At 39.8% G+C, this 18393-nt stretch overlaps 1 protein-coding gene across 2 annotated transcripts in view; it reads right to left on the bottom strand.

The window, feature by feature from the left end:
* Positions 1 to 305: 305 nt before the first annotated feature.
* casp10 (caspase 10, apoptosis-related cysteine peptidase) overlaps positions 306 to 18393 on the bottom strand; it is a 32811-nt gene continuing 14723 nt past the window's right edge. For both annotated transcript variants that reach the window (XM_079822284.1, XM_079822283.1), the window contains 9 exons: positions 15038 to 15143; positions 14807 to 14942; positions 14489 to 14547; positions 13341 to 13368; positions 12021 to 12086; positions 11881 to 11936; positions 11273 to 11384; positions 5203 to 5701; positions 306 to 1851 (listed from right to left, as the gene is read on the bottom strand). In XM_079822284.1, the coding sequence (XP_079678410.1) occupies positions 1695 to 1851; positions 5203 to 5701; positions 11273 to 11384; positions 11881 to 11936; positions 12021 to 12086; positions 13341 to 13368; positions 14489 to 14547; positions 14807 to 14942; positions 15038 to 15143 (1219 nt within the window). In that variant the 3' untranslated portion in view covers positions 306 to 1694. The remainder of the gene's footprint in view (positions 1852 to 5202; positions 5702 to 11272; positions 11385 to 11880; positions 11937 to 12020; positions 12087 to 13340; positions 13369 to 14488; positions 14548 to 14806; positions 14943 to 15037; positions 15144 to 18393) is intronic.

The following is an 18393-nucleotide window of genomic DNA, read 5'->3' as shown; positions in this document are numbered from 1 at the left end:
AGGCCTTAGAAAGTCTTAAATTCTCTGAAGTATTGAGTTCTAGGTCTTAAGTCATTTTAAACAGTTGCATAAACCACTAATAGATTTTAAGACTGTTAAAGTCCGTTACATAGTCTAATTTGATACCGAAAAGTAGACTGGTTACCCCTAACTAACTGCTAGTTGTTTGTACTAGTTCTTATGCCACAGTCTTAATGTAATGGCTATGTTTATGCAACTGGCCCCAGGTCTTAATTGTCCTTAATTTGTTTTGATCCTGCACAATCTGCACAAAAACTCAATTCAGTACTGACACACAGACATTTCAAGTCAAGTCAACTTTATTTATATAGCACTTTTTACACTGCAGATTGTTTCAAAGCAGCTTCACAGTGGTACACAGCAAAATAAAGCAACAGAATTTGATTCGGTTGCACGACACAGTTTTAGCTAAGCTTTATCTGTCGGACATATGGTCTCACATTTGACTCTAGAATACTTTGGTATACAGAGTTCATGGTCCACTCAATGACTGAGGTGCCCCGGTACTGTGGATAAAAAACAAGCCTGAATGCTGAGTCGAGAGCAGCAAACTGACAAAACTTCTGCTTTTATAGAGGAGATCACAGTTGCTGGGGATCAGTTAATCAAAGGCATTTGATTAGCAGTGCCTGACCGTTACTACAGTAAGTGTGTCCGAACTTTGTCACCCATGGCTTGTCCATTTTGGCTTTATTTTTGCTAAATAAATAATGACACGGTGTGATATGTCATGTGTTGTTGTTCATCGGAGGTTTTATTTTACAAATTAAGACCTGCCTGATTTTTTTAAATTATGTCCTGAACAGAAAACCTTGGAATTCAATAGGGTGTCCAAACATTTTCACATGACTGTACATGCTCAGGACTTCTCTTAGTGTAGCCGATTTTTACATCTCATTAATATTTAGTAGGTCACACTTATTTGTTTAAGGTTTAAATGACAAACAGCAGCACCAGACTTCCCTTTTAGCTTGAAATGTCATTATTTGCCCAGTAAATTGTGAGTTGCAACAGGCTACAAACTACACTTAGTCCACATTTAAGGCATTGAGACACTCTTATCTACAGCAACAAACAAAAGTGCTCAGATATGAGAGATTTGAGCAGTGCAATACAAAGAAGTGCAATAATCCTAATACAGGTTTTCTCATCATACCCCTTATCCCAGCATGAATATACATAGGAATAATTTGGAAATATAATGTGCAATGAACAATTTATGATTGTGCAAGATTGTCCTGTATTAAACAATACGACAACTCAACAGGCTACTGTAGGTTATTCACATCCTCATCTATCTGTAAGAAAATAAGTGTTAGAGAATTTTCTTACAAAGATATTCACCAAAAACATTGCATTTATCATTAATTTGTATGTACAGTAGCTGGCAGATCTATTGAACCATGTCGCCAGGTGTGCAATATGTGGTCGTGTCCTGCAGAAGGACTCATGGAAAGGTCCATTCAAGTTGTAATGTGCTCGTTGGAGGCTACATTGTGTATTACTGGCCATACATATTTGTTGGAATTACTTTTGAAGTGGCATTATAAATATCTAAAATAGTATATTTTGTGTGGGCATTTTTTTGTAATGCCTTATTTCAAGTAAACCCAATCTAAAAATGTAAACACTGTTGACGAACAGCAGGTAAAGTGGAGGAGTGCAGCATGACATTACTGAAGGGGTGGGCGAGTTTTGGGTGGAGGGAAAACCACTCTCTTGGTGAGGGTGAACTCTGGCTGTGGCATCTGCTTCCTCAAACCACTTCTGTCCGTCTTCTTGCTCACATCAGCGTTCACCTGCGTCAGAATGGAGAGTAGATCTATTCCCCTACATGCACATAAGATAGAGAGACATAGTCAGAGATCAAACTGAACTTACAGATACTTCCAACTCAATCAGTGTATAAACCCTCATACACTAACCGAACTGTGTGTTAGGAATTAAATACTACACACTGACGGTACGGATACACTTTTGCGGCACGACTGAAGCGTGGTGTTGCGACACTTCCCCTCATTTGTATGTTTGAGCCAGCGGGGCATGTTATGTTTTTAAAACCCGCGAGCGACTTCCCCCAGTCTCCATGTGCTCTACTTCTATTGGATAGTCACGTCGCGTTCAACATATTCATTTGCATAAAGATGGGCATTGGCCTGCTTTTTGAAGCACTTCCCGGGATGCTTTTGCGGGCGCGTTAAAGTCGCTTGACATCACCCATAGGAATAAAGTGGAGTGTGGCGCGACAGAAGTATCGCACAGAGAAGTGGATCTATATCGTGAATACTGTGTACTGTACCATACTCATACAAGAAAAAGAAAATAAAATGATCAGAAATAGTGAGTAGGGGTGGCCGATAGACCTGTAGACACGATTAACCGGTAGAAATTGGTCCACCGGTAGAGATTTCGGACTATTGGCTCACGTGACGTTGCTGTGCTGCGCGTTCACGAAAGCTTATCGCTTTTTAATAGTGCTGTCAAAAGATTAATCGCATTAAAATAAAATAAAACTTTGTGTTTACATATATATGTGTGTGTGTACGGTGTATAATCAGTATGCATATATAAATACGCACGCATGCATGTATATATTTAAGAAAAATGTGTTATATTTATATATAATATAAATGGTATAAATATATATACAGTATATGTATGCAAATAAAATGGAATAAGAGCAATAAGACGCTACAGAGAATTTAGTTTAGTTCACGGGCTGCGACGACCAGTTTAGGTGTGTGTGCTCGTAAAACCATATATCAAAAACAACGAACCCTTTAAGAGAGACATTGCCAGTTTAAAGTTGTTTAAACTGGCAATGTCTCTCTTAAAGAGTTCGTTCACACAAAAATTTTAATTCTGTCATTAATTCCTCACCCTCAAGTTTTTCCAAACCTGTAAGACCTTCGTTCATCTTCAGAACACAAATGAAGATATTTTCCAGAAAGGCAGTAAAGTCATCGTTAAAATAGTCATGTGACTCCAGTGGTTCAACCTTAAAAGGTCCCATGGCATGAAATGTTCATTTTATGAGGTTTTTCAACATTAAAGGGGTGGTAAACCACGATTTCACTATTCTAACTTTAGCTAACGTGTAATGTTGCTGCTTGAGCATAAACAACATCTGCAAAGTTACAACGTTCAAAGTTTAAAGCAAAGGGAGATATTTGCTTTTAAAGAAATCAGTTTCTAAGGACTACAGCAAACAGCCGCTAGGGACTACTACACATTCACCCAGGTTTTGCTGACATCACCAGGCCCAATATTTACATAAACCCCTCCTCCGGGGAATATGAAATAAGGGGGGGTGAGGCCATTTTGTATCGCGGCGCTGTTGTGGTATAGTAGGCTGGAGTGTTGTTGCCGCGATGCCGAGGAAACGCTGTTATTTTCATCCGGATTGCAGGTCTGGGGTACTTGCTCTGTTCAGCCTTCATAGGGACGGGGGTGCGTTGCAGAGCGTTTAACATAAAACATGTTATATGCACGTGTGTTTGAGTCAGCGGGGAATCAGGCGCGCGCAGGGCTCCCTGCAGCACATCTAACAGAGGAAAACATCCACCGTCTTCGCGATTTCAATGCCAGATTTGCACAACGTCAGCTGCGTGAAAAAAACACTGCCGGTGCGTGGATGCACGACGCGCGCGCTGCACATTTCACGGAGGACAACACAAACTTCCACAAACTTCGCGAGTTCAATACAGGATATGCACAACGGCTTGTCCTGAAAGCTGGATTTACAAACAGAAGCTGTTCACGGGCCACAACCTGTAAGTCTGATTTATTTTTCATCGATGTGTTTTCCTGTAATAGGTTGTAGCAAGTAAACAGATGACAATGCTGTTCTGCAAACCAGTCTGTTAAATGCTCATTCATACTTAACGTTATCCGACGAACACCTAACGTTACAAACACTAACGTTAAAATCTCAACAGCGAACCTGGCATTAGTGTAAATGATTCTTTGATTAGAGCTTTTATGTATTGTTTATCTACAGGCATGCTAAACATGGTTCTGTGTGTGATTTGGCTAACTTACTAGTTTAAGCCAGTGCTTAGTGTTTGTTTTGGGTTAGTTCTTGCGACAGATATTTGGCTATAATCGTTCTAAAAATACAAAAGTTAAAGTGCCATTCAGTAGCGATCACTATAGATCCGCAGTCTTTACTCTTGAGGACTGAGCAGGTTCTGCTCGATCATCTTCACTCAAATGTTCTGGGTCTGATTCGGGCTCAGATTGGTGTGGTTTTATTGACGCCGTTGTTTCTAACACTGACCAAAGCACAGCCTCCGATAAAGGTAAGGGGCGTGACGTTTCCGACATACGTGCACTAGGCGGTTAGCGAATCACAACACACTGGGCCAGCTAACCAATCTGAGCCCATTGCGTATTTTTGAGGGACTGGCTTCATACAACCCGGAAAGCATCAGACCGTTTTACAAGGAGGGACAGAGCAGTGTAGAATAAAGGTCAAATATATGAAAAATAAGGCAATTTTTTTTAAAACGAAGCATGAACACATGTTACAGTGCACCCCACAAACACAGTCAAGCCTTCAAAAGAATGTGTTTTACCACCCCTTTAATATGAGTTAATTATGTATTTGTGCTGCGATTCTCGTTCGGCTCACGCTGTATTGAGCAGACACGTTCTCTAACTGAACTAAATTATTTTATAACTATAAAAATCAAAACAACGGAGGGGGCGGTGCCGCGGTGGCCAAGTTATGTGACCGGTGTTGTGTCTGAACACCGGTAACACCGACTATCATAGCAAGCCTAGTAATTAATGACAGAATTTTCATTTTTGGGTGAACTATCCCTTTAAAGGGTTATCATTTACTTTACCTCAAGTTGTTCCAAACCTGTATGAATTTCTTTCTTCTGCTGAACACAAAGGAAGATATTTGGAAGGATGTTTGTAACCAAGCAGATCTCGGCAGCCATTGACTATCATAGTGGGAAAAATACTATGGTAGTCAATGTCTGCCAAATATCTTCCTTTGTGTTCAGCAGAAGAAAGAAATGTGACACATGTCCTGTACATACTATGCTATTACTGTCGTGTGCAGACAGACAGTAGCATAACGATAACCCCTTTCGTGGTCTTCCCAATATTATGAAAAATAGGCTACCATTCATGGGAATAGGATCATGTTGTCTTTACTGGTGTGCTCACCTTGGCACCAGCAGTTGTAGGTTGTCGCAGAGGGACTGCATGAACCAGGTTCCCTTGTCTTTTTCCCTGTATGAGACATAGTGTGGCACAGTGGACATGGCTAACAGGTAGTCCGCCGCCTCAGGGATGGAGTCTCTGGGTACAGCTGCGTCGCTGACTAGCGTGTCCTCATCTCCTGGGAAAGTTTGACGAAACACTGCTCTCTGGTTGTTGGTACCCCTGCAGGCCTGGATGAAGAACAGTTTGGGTTTGCTGTAGAGGGAGGAGCACTGAAGTGGACTCAGAGTCTTCAACAGCTCTCTGAAGGTGACAGTCTTTCCATCTACCCCGAAGACGCCATCTACACATCCGTGGCTCAGCACGCAGCACACCACGCAGTCCGCCAGCCTATGGTCACGGGCAGCCAGGTCCCTCAACACCTGCAGCATGCGGACGCTATCGCAGTTCTGTTCGGACAGCACCTCAAAGCCCAACCACTGGAACACAGCCTCCAGACTCTCTGTAGGACACAAACACAAGTTACGCACAGTGATGAGCCCAAGTAACCACTTCAAAATAGTTCATAATAAAATAAGACAAAAATCGTGTGGTTTACTTGCTGTCATCTTCCTCTTTGGTCATGGTCATGGTTCGCTGGTTTGCATTAAGAAAAAGTGAGGTTAATGTTATTGTGTGCTTGAGTACTCGATGGCTTCCGTCTAGTGGTCAAAGTACTCGACTAGTCTATGCAAGCCCTACTAGACTAGTGGATAAAGTAGGGAAAGAACTATCCATTCCATTACAGTCCCCCTGTAGTCAACTTAAATCTCGTCTTTTATCACCAAAACGACATATTTAAACATTTAACTCATGTAACTCTACACCCTTGCCTCATTCAGTATACGCGGTTCTATTAATATGCAAATTAGCCCCGCCTCCGCTCACTCATGCCGACCTAGTTGTTGACGTGATTGTTAGAAGGAAGTTTGTGAATCGATTTCAAACTGTGTTTTTGAGACTGTCTTTGGTTCACTGTTGTTGACTTATGAATTTGAACATGGTTTGTCTGAACATCTCTTTACTGTGGCATACACATAAAACACTTTTTCAATGAAATGATTGTTAGGCTGCATTAACTGGGTCAGCCGGAACCGGGAACACTTCCCATAACACCTGATGTACTCGTTACATCATCAGAAGAACGGCATCTACGCTAATGATAGTCTCTCTGTTTTATCCCGAGGTTTACTGCAGTCAGCCGGATCCGGGCCGTATCCAGTTCAGATGGTAGACCTGCCCAGAGAAGACCAACACAGGACCCCGAAGTGTCTGAGAGACCGTGATTAGACGCCCCCTGCAACTGCCTCATCGACACGGCATCTCAATAAACCCGTCTCCAGCGTGTTGACTCAGATTGTTCGAATATTACAATTAAATAATACTTAAATCGATATGTCATCCTCAATAAACCCGTCTCCAGCGTGTTGCCTCCGATCATTCAAATATTGCACTTTAATAATTATTTAATCAACATCATCCTCAATAAACTGGTCCCTCGAATATTCTGATCTATTATGACCTCCGAGCTGTAAAGCTGCCAGAATAATAATAATAATAATACGCTGTTTGTTAATTGGCCAGAGGAGAACTGGCACCCCGACTGAGCCTGGTTTCTCCCAAGGTTTATTTTTCTCCATTAGGTCACCTGATGGGGTTTTGGTTTCCTTGCCACTGTTGCCTCTGGCTTGGCGTGCTCAGTTGGGGACACAACATTTTTCAATTAAACATCGAAATAAATCTAAATAATAAACTAAATTAACCATTTAAACTAAATTACTGGTCGAATTATTGATCTAAAGCCCACACTATCACTGTATGATAATTGAAATGAACTGATGACATCAGCGTTTTTTTCCAGAATGGCTATACAGCTGAATAAAATTATGCAGCATTATTTTCCTGTTTAACACTGTAAAGCTGCTTTGAAACAATCTGCATTGTTAAAAGCGCTATATAAATAAAGTTGACTTGACATAGACATTAGTTCCCACACAAAAATATTAAAGGGTTAGTTCACCCAAAAATGAAATTTCTTCCATTAATGACTCACCCCAATGTTGTTCCACACCCGTAAGACCTGCGTTCATCCTCAGAACACAGTTTAGGATATTTTAGATTTAGTCCGAGGGCTTTCAGTCCTTTGAATGTAAGTGTATGCACACTTTGCTGTCCACGTCCAGAAAGGTAATGAAAACATCATCAAAGTAGTCCATATGTGACATCATTTGGTTAGTTAGACTCTTTTGAAGCCTCGACAATACATTTTGGTCCAAAAATAACAAAAACTAAGACTTTATTAAGCATTGTCTTCTCTTCCGGTTGTGTTTGAATCCGCATTCTCGACGCCACAGAGACGCTGCAGACGTAAGACGCTGTGACGTGTTATCTGGTGCGACAGAGCTTCGTTTGTAGTCTGAGGGAGACGCACGCTGTAAACAAGCATTGTTTGTATTGCTATATTTTTTTTAAATGGTGCGTAAGTGTGAGTGTCCCAGATGCCCTAATCGCCAAAGATAACCAGATAACACGTCACAGCGTCTTACGTCAGCAGCGTCTCTGTGGCGTCGAGAACGCGGATTCAAACAAAGCCGGAAGAGAAGACAATGCTTAATAAAGTCTTATTTTTTGTTATTTTTGGACCAGAATGTATTGTCGACGCTTCAAAAGAGTCTAACTAACCAAATGATGTCCCATATGGACTACTTTGATGATGTTTTCATTACCTTTCTGGACGTGGACAGCAAAGTGTGCATACACTTACATTCAAAGAACTGAAAGCCCTCGGACTAAATCTAAAATATCCTAAACTGTGTTCGGAGGATGAACGCAGGTCTTACGGGTGTGGAACAACATTGGGGTGAGTCATTAATGGAAGAAATTTCATTTTTGGGTGAACTAACCCTTTAAGTTTTCAGTCCATTTTATCATGAAATTCAAACGTTAAATGCCGTGTTGACGCTCTTTATTGTGACTGATCACTGTATACGCACGTCAGCTCAAGCTGCGACGCGGCGCGCGATCATCTCTTCCTAAAGACTACACATATAAACAACATTAAAGGGTTAAAGGGTTATTTCACCCAAAATTATCCCATTATTTACTCTCCCTAAAGTCATCCTGGGTGTATATGACATTCTTCTTTCATACGAATAAAATCGTAGATAAGGTCCTTTCACACTGGACGTGATTTTGACACACAAATAATTGTCGATTATATAGTTTATAGATTATATTGCGCCAATTATAGTCGATTTTTGAAACTCTTGCAGCGTCAGAAAAGGCTTAAACCAATCACATACAAGGAAACAAAGGTCACGAAATGTCCAGTAGATGTCACTAGCTATTCAATCAACATTAACATTGCCAGGTATCGCATTTCTCACGAGATTACAGCTGTAGTTGTGTTTACAGCTGTACAGATGCAGCTGTGTTTGCCCACTATAGGCTACAGACATCGATAACTAACTTTTTGAGTTAAAACTCGTAGATTTTTTTTCTAAGCCTAATTGTGTTCGCGACTATTGAAAGTGAATGTGTTTCCGTCAGTACGACTGTGGCACTTAAATGTTTGCATTGTTACTCAACTCCGGATCGATTGGTTCCTGAAGTGTGTGTGTGTCTCGTCAGATGCGGTGCTATGGTCTCTGGAGGAGCTCCTCAAATTGTCCCACGGACATTGGAAAGTAAGTGCGGAACCGGCCATGATAAAGTTTTAGCTCCTGTATTAGCATACTCCCCTTCAGACTCTCTGTTCTTTAAGACTGGGTGCAACCTAAACCTTCGTGTCGTGGCTGGTGTGAATGGTTTTGACGTGAACTATTAATATATTCGCTTTTCCGCTTCGCTTTTTTGTTACGCGTCCAGTGTGAAAGGGCCTTTATATAAAAAAAAGTCCAGGCTAATCCAAGCATTATCATGGCAGTGAATTGTTGCCCCGTTTATGAAGTCCGTAAAAGTGCTTCTATTCATCATATAACTGCTCAACACGTCTCCGACTAAAATAACTAACTTCCGGCTGAAAGCCATACGCAAGTCGACTTACGGGCGAAAGAATAACCCCTGACCTGGCTCATGCGTATTGCCGAACGCAGAAGCATAGAGGACAGAGCAAAACAAAACTCAAATTGCGTACAGCTTTCCACCAGAGGCTAGTTATTTTAGTCTATAAAGTTTTAAATATGGATATTTTTCTTACACAAACGTACCGCTTCACTTCACTTTATTAACCCCCGGAGTCGGGTGGAGCAGTTATATGATGGATAGATGCACTTTTATGGACTTCAAAAACAAAATTCACCGCCATTTCAAATCTTGGAAGAGCAGGACTTTTTTAATATAACTCTGATTGTGTTCGTCTGAAAGAAGAATGTCATATACAGCTAGGATGACTTGAGGGTGAGTAAATCATGGGCTAATTTAAATTTTTGGGTGAACTAACCCTTTAAAAATTTATTTTCATCACAGGGGGACTTTAAGCATTGCAAATGACATAATCCAATTAAAAGTGATGAAGAATAAAATACTGTTTAAAGGATTAGTTCAGTTTAAAATGAAAATATATCCTGACTCTTACAAGCTTTTTAATGGCAGTAAACGGGGCTCACGAGTTTGAAGCTAAAAAAAGTGCATCCATCTATCATAAACATACTCCACATGGAGGTTAATAAAGGCCTTCTGAAGAAACAATATATTTTTATATATGTTTATTGTAAAATGTGCATTAAGCATTTTGACAGTATAGTGAGACCCACTTGATTTTTGTCACTCGCAATTAGGGTTGGGTACCGTTCACATTTTAACTGGTACTGGTACCGGTACCCAACTGTACCTTTTTTCGGTACTTTAGGGATTTACATCAATAACAATAAATCACCTGTAAGTCATTTATAGAAGTGTTATTGACATTATGCCAGAGCTGCCCTGGTCTCTGTCTGCCATTGTCTGTGATGTTTGTATACTGTAATATTTACTAGATAGTAGGCTACTAGGTACTTAAATTTAATTCATAAAAACAAGCATATTATTTTTTTCTTTTTAATTTCATTTCTATGAAAAGATTTCCCACAAATGATGTGCTGTGAATTTTCTGGTAATCAAATGAAGACAAAAGACATTAATTTAATTTATCTTTTAATATAATTAAACTTTTTTTGTCAAACAAAGTTCTGCACAACTGAGCTTTATACGGTTAAAATTGAAACATTAAAACAGAAAATGTTTAATTTATTACTTAAAAAATAAAGTTTTGATTATTATTATTACATTTGTGTTAGTATTATTAATTTGAGACATATCTAAATTCTACTGTACAACAGTGATGTATTTGTCAAGATAAACCAGACTTTTATTTTGACGGGTTGCCGTTCCTTTGAGTTTCTGTGTTTATGATATGACGGTAGTTTTTTCTCAAATGACACGGTAAAATGCTCATAAAGTGACTCTCAGTGGCTCTGGAGATGACGGACATGCGTTCATGTCCTCATATGAGACGTCAGAGATGGAAACATGCGACCGTCATAGTGATAGTGAGCGCGATAGTGAGTGTCTGTGTGTGTGTGTGTGGTAAACCACGCTTCTACGGCATTCATTCACACAGAGACATGCAGGATTCATATTTAAATAGTTTTTTTGTGGTTTAATATTTACAGACACTAGTCTATATCACCAGATAGTTCTCAGGTACCAAAATTTGGTACCGATTGATTTAATGTGAGTCGGTATTCGGTAGTACCACCGTAATTTGGTCGGTGCCCTTAAAAGTACAGAGTTCGGTACCCAACCCTACTCGCAATGCTTTGTGGGGCGGAGCTAAAGAGCTATTTTTGCGCAATTCGCTCACTTGAGATTTTCTGGAAAGACCAGAATATTCTAAAGGCTAGGCTCTTTTGACTTGGGCTGCTAACGAAAACCCAAGCAACCACAGAGAAACACGCTAAAAACCACTCAGCAACCAACATGCTGATAGTGTAATGATGGTTATCAGGCTATTGGCTTGATGACTGGTTTAAGTAGTTGTGTTTGTTACACTAACCTTTGTCAATGTCTGTTCCTTCTCTTTTTGGCATCCCGCCTGCAGTGAAGTCATAGTTGTTAATGATTACACAGACTCCTCTCCTGTCCCCTTTCATCTCATACTGCTGGATCTAGCATTCAAAGGAAGCAGTGTTATAGCGCGTGAATGTGAAGAATGTCTGGTTTGATTTAAGCAGGGTTGTCCAGCATCACATAACATATATACACTAATATAGCTATCTACACAGATCATGGCCAAATTGAGCAAAATTAATAAACACTTATTAACTTGTTACACCCAGAGAAACTTGGTGTTCTCTCACAAAAGTATTGCATTTGCATTCCTCCCAGAAATGTTGTATTCAATTGCATTCTCTCGCAAAAGTATTGTGTTCCCTCGAGACACTTGCAAACTTGAAACTGGAAATGTCGCCCTCATTTTCGAATGCAGCAGACTTTGTTCAAAATATTGTGAATAGGAAACAGTTACAGAGAAAAAGTGCATGTGGCTTAATGTAATAAAGATAGCAGTGCCGAAAATCTAAAATATGTTTGTATATGTTTGATTTAGCTTGACGTGTATTGAACCCAGAATAAAGACCTAATGTGTGAAAGGTTGGAGATTACCTCTGGATTTTCAGCCAAGGGCAAGTTTGAGCTGGAGTCCAAATTATGGCTCTGATCTAAGACACAGAGATGAGACATTTTTAGTATAGGTTAAAAACAGAGATCAAACATGGTGTTGTATTGGACATTTACTGCAGTACCTTCACTAATCTCAGAAACTCCTTCAGTCAGACTAAGTCTGTCCACCTGATCCTCCATTGTACCAACTGCCAAAAAGAACAACGCCAGACAAATATGTTTTGAGTTGGTTACATTGATAATTTTTGCATGAATTCCCATAATTTTTCTTGTATAGTCTTTAGAAGTAATTTCTAGATTATGTTTCGCTAGACAAAATGATAGTCGTTCTGGTCTTTATACTGACACCTGTGTCTGTTTTAGACACAGTTACACTTAAAGAAGATCAAGGAAAATATACCGATGCCACAGTATAACGAGACACTCAGGCCCTTAAGAGAGCAGCCCAAACAAAGGAGCAACAGCTAGAAGAAAACAAAACTAGAGGTATTTCGCATTTTGTGGAAGGACAGTGTTACTGCATAGAGAAAGGCCTTAAAACTGTTAGATCTGCTTACTTTTCAACTCTCTTAGAAGAGAACAAACACAACCATAAGTATTTATTTGATATAGTGCCTAAATTAAAGCGAAATAAAGCTTCAAATTCAGATGTTTCCAAACAGCACCGCAGTAATGACTTTATGAATTTCTTTACTTGCAAGATTGATAATATTAGAGAGAAAATTATAACCATGCAACCAGCGCCAATTGCGGGTGAATTTTGCAATAGGTTGGTTTCACGTGACGTCACACTGCTGCATCGCGAGAGCGCGAAATTCAGATGGAGGGCAGGAAGTGAAATCTAAGGATCTGCCGTCTGAAAAAATGCCAATGTTTTGTGTTGTTTACGGCTGATCAAATCGTTCAAATCGAGAAAAAGAAAAGGGTTTTTATAGAGGGCACCGTAGGGCACCAAGTGCTGAGGGGTCACCACAAGTAGACCCCACCAGCTAAGATCTACAAAGTCACGAATGCCACCACTGCGGGCACCATAAAGTAATTACGCTTAGGGCACCAAGAAGGCCAGCAGCGGGACTGGTTATCAGTTTGTATCAGTAAATGAAGAGATATATTAATCAGTATGGAGTACTGCAAGGCTCAGTGCTAGGACCGTTGCTTTTCACCCTGTACATGATACCACTGGGAGATATCATTAGGAAGCATGGCGTTCATTTTCGCTGTTACCTGATGATACTCAGATCTATATTGCTCAGCTTTGAAACAATCTGTATTGTATAAAGCACTATATAAATAAAGGTGACTTTATAGAGATAAAATGACACATTCCCATTCCATCTATACCGCATGACATACTGTAAGCTGCAGAACTGATGGCAGCTTTGATGAATTATTCAATAAAATGTGTAAAATGTATTTCTGCAAAGCATGTAAAGTAAATTCACCTGATGAGACTGATGTCGGCAGTGAGAGCTGTGGAACGAAGACAGAGAGAGACAAAGTTTTACAGCTGCGTGGTAAGTGCTATTTTAACAAGGTGGAGCACAAAAGGAGATGCTTAGCAGAAGGTCCATGCTGCTCTTTTCCATACAATGACTGTCGAGCTCCAAAACAAAAAATACAAAACAAGTAGTCCATATACAGCATATACACTGTTCAGGAGTTTAGGGTCTGTAAGGGGGGGGCTGTATTTAACTATATTAAAGGGGCTATATGCGTTTTTCTGAAATTTAAACTCGCGTTTGACACCTGTGGCCAAAAAACAGAACTGCTCTTATTTTCTGCTCGCTCTCGCAGCGGTGGTGACGTCACATCCGCAGACAGCGCGGGAAAAAACGACCCGCCAGAAAATAGGAAAAATAGGATACAGGCTTATAGGTGCACCCACTGTGAGCGGACAAGGTGTCAGTATGCTCATCAGGAGATGTTTGAGTCATAAATGGTAAAATAAAAAGGCTATTGTTACGTTTATTTTGGGGAAAAAGTTGCATATAGCCCCTTTAAATTGATCAAAAGTGTCTGTTACAAAATATTCAAATAAATGCTGTTCTTTTGAACTTTCTATTAATCAAATAATGTATTATAGTTTGATTATAATTTGAAGCAGCACAACTGTTTTCAACATTGATAATAATCATAAATGTTTCTTGAAAATAAATCATAATCATTCTGAAGGATCATGTGACACTGAAGACTGGAGTAATGATGCTGAAAATACAGCTTTGAGCACAGGAATAAATTACACTTTACTATCTATTCACATAGAAAACAGCTATTTTAAATTGTAATCATATTTAACAATATTAATATTTGACAGTATTTCTGATCAAATAAATGCAGCCCTAACATTTTTAAATCTTACCGATCCCAAACTTTTGAACTGTAGTGAATATAATGTCTTTTAAAGTCAAAAGATATAAAAAGTCAGTACTCAATGGAAATCTGAAAATCTCTAGCTTTCAAATCTTATACATGCATACACATGGAAATGAGCATAATACATATTTCCCACTCTTGTGTTCCACAGAAGAAAGATGATATGAGGATGTGTAAAATATGTTCATTAATGCAAACTAGGCAAATTAAGTTATACCAGATCTGGTGTGGACGACGCGGAAGAATGACTCTCCTGAGCAATAACCATTCCACCAACTGCAATGGGACAGAAAATAATGCAATTATTCTAATTCCATAGAATACAAATATAATAATTGTATATCACGCATAAAATCAATCAACATCATTTTGTAGCAGAAACTCAAGATCAACACCTCAGACAACAGAGGGTTTATATCATTGCAGTCTTGATTTACAGTAGTTTCACTTATTTTTAATATAATAGAGGCACATTAATAAATCATAGATATCTATTCCACACATCACATCATTAAATAATAAAAGTCACACTCACAACACTCTGTTTTGTACTGAACTATTCTTTTTTCCAAACCAGGATGAATGCTTGCTATCATTTTCTGCAAAGCGTCCAAATTATCTTCAGCCAAAAGGTCTTCCTTCTCCATCTCCAAAAACAACTGCAACAGCGTCTGAAAGACATGTGTTTTAAAGAAGGTCTAGTCAAACACCACATGCAGAAACGTGACGTCAGAGAACTGAGGATCTGTGACGGCGTCTCTCTCACCATGTCCTTCTCCAGTTTTCTACGCGGTAGTGTTTTGATCAGTAGGAATTTGATGTTTTTCAGGTCCTGATCACAGATGGACTCTGACACCTCGTACAACAACTGTCTGAAATGCAGAAAAATAAATACTGGTCATTATTAGTTCCTTGTAAAATACAGTCGCCGCAAAAAAGTCTACAACACTACGTCAAACACAACTAGATGAGTCAAGTTTGATGACAAACTTTGATGTTGGCTCGATAAAGTCTGAAAATAATGCTTCTTATTTTTAAAAACATATATCGTGTGTCGTTATGTGTAGTGAGTTGGCTCGTGTGATTTGAGTTTCGCCCTTCAGAACTGTGAGCATTGATGCACCCTGGGTTTTGTGGTGCATCGTGGGACTTTTTAGGGAGTGACCGTTTCTGCGATTGAGACTGCCCTTACTCCCAATCAGTGCCCTGACTACTGAACTAGGAAGCTGATTGAGACGCACCCAAAGCCACTAGATGAAGCCTGCAACCATTAGCCAAAAAAAGCGTAACAGCTACAGCTGAGTGGATGTTTCTCCATTTGATGTGAGTAGCTATAGTAGGTTAGTGCCTCCTTTTTCTGAGAAAGATGTTGAGAGATATTTTGCTCATTTTGAAAGGGTGGCAACCACAACCACAAGAACCGTATTTGCTTTTACAAAGTGGGTAAAGCTCAGGAAGCTTATTCCGCTCTAAGCCTTGAGAAGAGTGCTAAATATGATGAGGTTAAAGCAGCTATTTTAAAGATATATGAGCTGGGTTCTGTCCACCACTCTTATGTTGAGTTGGAGAATCGGTTTGATCGGTGGTGTACATCTCAGAAGGTGGAAAGTAAGGTTGAGGAATTACAAACGGGTTGTGTCTGTTTATTTGATCGAGCAGACGGCAATCTTGGCAGATGAGTTTGTTTTAATCCATAAGGTACATTTTGGTGACAAACTGGCCCAGAGTTTCAGGCCCGGTTTGTAAAGTCTGTGCCCTTTTCCTCATCACCTGCCAAGAAGATGACTAATGACGGTTCGGTTTCAGAAAGGGTTTGCTTTTATTGTAAGAGACTAGGCCATCTCATTACAGATTTTCCTGTTCTAAGTAAGAAACCGAAATTCGCTCTGGCGTTCTCAGTTGTTAATGTTGAGTTATCTGGCTCGTCATCATTTTTGATGGATGATTTTGTGCTTGTGTCTTCTGATCCTGAATGAAGGCAAGCTATCAAGATCTGGAGAGACACTGGAGCTTTTCAAGCCGTGATTCTATGGCTTGTCCTTTAATGAAAAGTCAGCTCAAGGTTCAGAGGTAATGTCAAAGGTATTGGTGGAGGATTTTGGTCTATGCCTTATATAACATGTAAAGTTATGTCTCTGGGGATGTTGTTGTGGCACTTTGTTCCCAGGTTCCTATTGGTGTGTCCTTTTACTCTAGGGAATGATTTAGTTGGCGATAAAGGTCTTGCTGCCCCTGATTTCAACAGACCATTCAAGCTAGCTGTGGATGCTAGTGATTTTGGTGTGGGTGCTGTTCTTCTCCAAGATGATTCAGTAGGAATTGAACATCCTCTGTGATATTTTTCTAAGAAATGTGATATCCATCAGAAGCACAATCCTACCATTGAAAAGGAAGCTTTGGCTCTTATTCTTGCTTTGAAACATTTAGATGTGAATGTGTCATCCAGTGTCTCACTTGTTGTTTACACTGATCATAATCCTCTAGTGTTCCTCCACAGAATGAGTAACTCTAACCTGAATGCAGTGGAGCCTGTTTTTGCAGGGATATGATCTTACATTCCACCATATTTGTGGGAAGGACAATGTTTTGGCGGATGACCGGAAGTGATTGTATATGTCCATGCTGATGTTGCCATAGGTTATCCTATAGCAACAGTTTAAGGGTGTTATGTCCTGTTGTTTGTTTTCTTCTAGTTCCCTGTATTACCAGTTATAATTTGTGATTCTTTACAGTTGCCTGGCAACTCACCTGTGACCCACTGGTTAATTGATGACACCTGAAGGGAGCCATTTTGAATCCAGGACACCTGCTCATTCTCTCTCTGGTCTTGTAGCCAGCACTGCAGTAGCAGTGTTGTCATTTATAGTCTCCTTTTCTTTTATAATTCAATAAACTTTATTTTTGATTGGCAGACTTTGGTCTTTGTGTCCTTTATGTTGCTTCCCTAGAGCCAGGGTTGTAACACATGTTTCTAGCATGATTTAATACACTGCTAGCATGTTTCTAGATAGATATAGAGGTTGAATACAGATTAAATACATAGTAAGAGTTCATGTTTGAAAGTTTTGACCCCCCTCAATTAAAGTCTGTGGGATTTAAAGTCTAGAAAATATTTAGCAACCCGAGTCAGAACAATCTGACCCAAGTTTGGTGGTCATAGCTAGAACGGTTTGGGCTGCATTCTTTTAAGAAATGTTGGTCTCAAAAGAAGCAGCAGCTTAAAGGGATAGTTCACCCACAAATTAAAATTGTCCCATGATTTACTCACCCTCAAGTCATCCCAGGTGTATATGACATTCTTCTTTCAGACGAATACAATCAGAGTTATAGAAAAAAAATGTCCTGGCTCTTACAAGCTTTATAATGGCAGTGAATGGTACCCTCGATTTTGAAGCCCAAAAAAGCGCATCCATCCATCATAAAAGTAATCCACACGACCACATAAAGGCCTTCTGAAGCAAAGAAAAACATCCATATTTATAACTTTATAACTATAATCACTGGCTTCCAGTAACGGTCGTACGCAAGTCTAGTTCGGAAGGGTACAGTGACCTCTGACCCGACGCATGATGTATTGACTAGGGATGCACCGGTTGACCGGCCAAAAACCGGAACCGGCCGGTTTTCTTTGTATTTTTCTGCCAAATTTTTCCGGAAGTGCGCCCGCGTGCACATACGCCTATATTGCAATCATTCGCGAACATGTCACTTGTGTGTTACAAACGGAAACTGGAAAACTGAGGGAAGAGACGAGATGCTGAAGGGAATGAAGAGCCGCTTTCCTGCGCGAGCTGAAGTTGCGCGATCTTCCCTCTCCGCACCTGCACAAGCGCAGATAGTGAGCGTTTGTTCAGCTCAGCTTCTCACGTGTTGGATCGGATGAGAACGAAACAGACTAACTCGTGACAAAGCCGAAATACTTCTTTTTGTAGCCTAAAGAAGAACATGCATGCACTTTAGAAATGAAATACTATCAGTTCTGTAGCCTATAAGATGATCATTTTTAATTTACCTTAAAATTACATTGACTTAATTTGATTTAAAAAGCACCTGCTGTAGCATCTTAGTTTTTTTCGTTGCACTAAACATTATTTGATTGAACATTTTGGAACAATTATATAC

This window comes from Gobio gobio, assembly GCF_949357685.1.
Source record: "Gobio gobio genome assembly, chromosome: 7".
Classification (NCBI taxonomy): domain Eukaryota; kingdom Metazoa; phylum Chordata; class Actinopteri; order Cypriniformes; family Gobionidae; genus Gobio; species Gobio gobio.
This window is presented reverse-complemented; position numbering and strand designations above follow the sequence as displayed.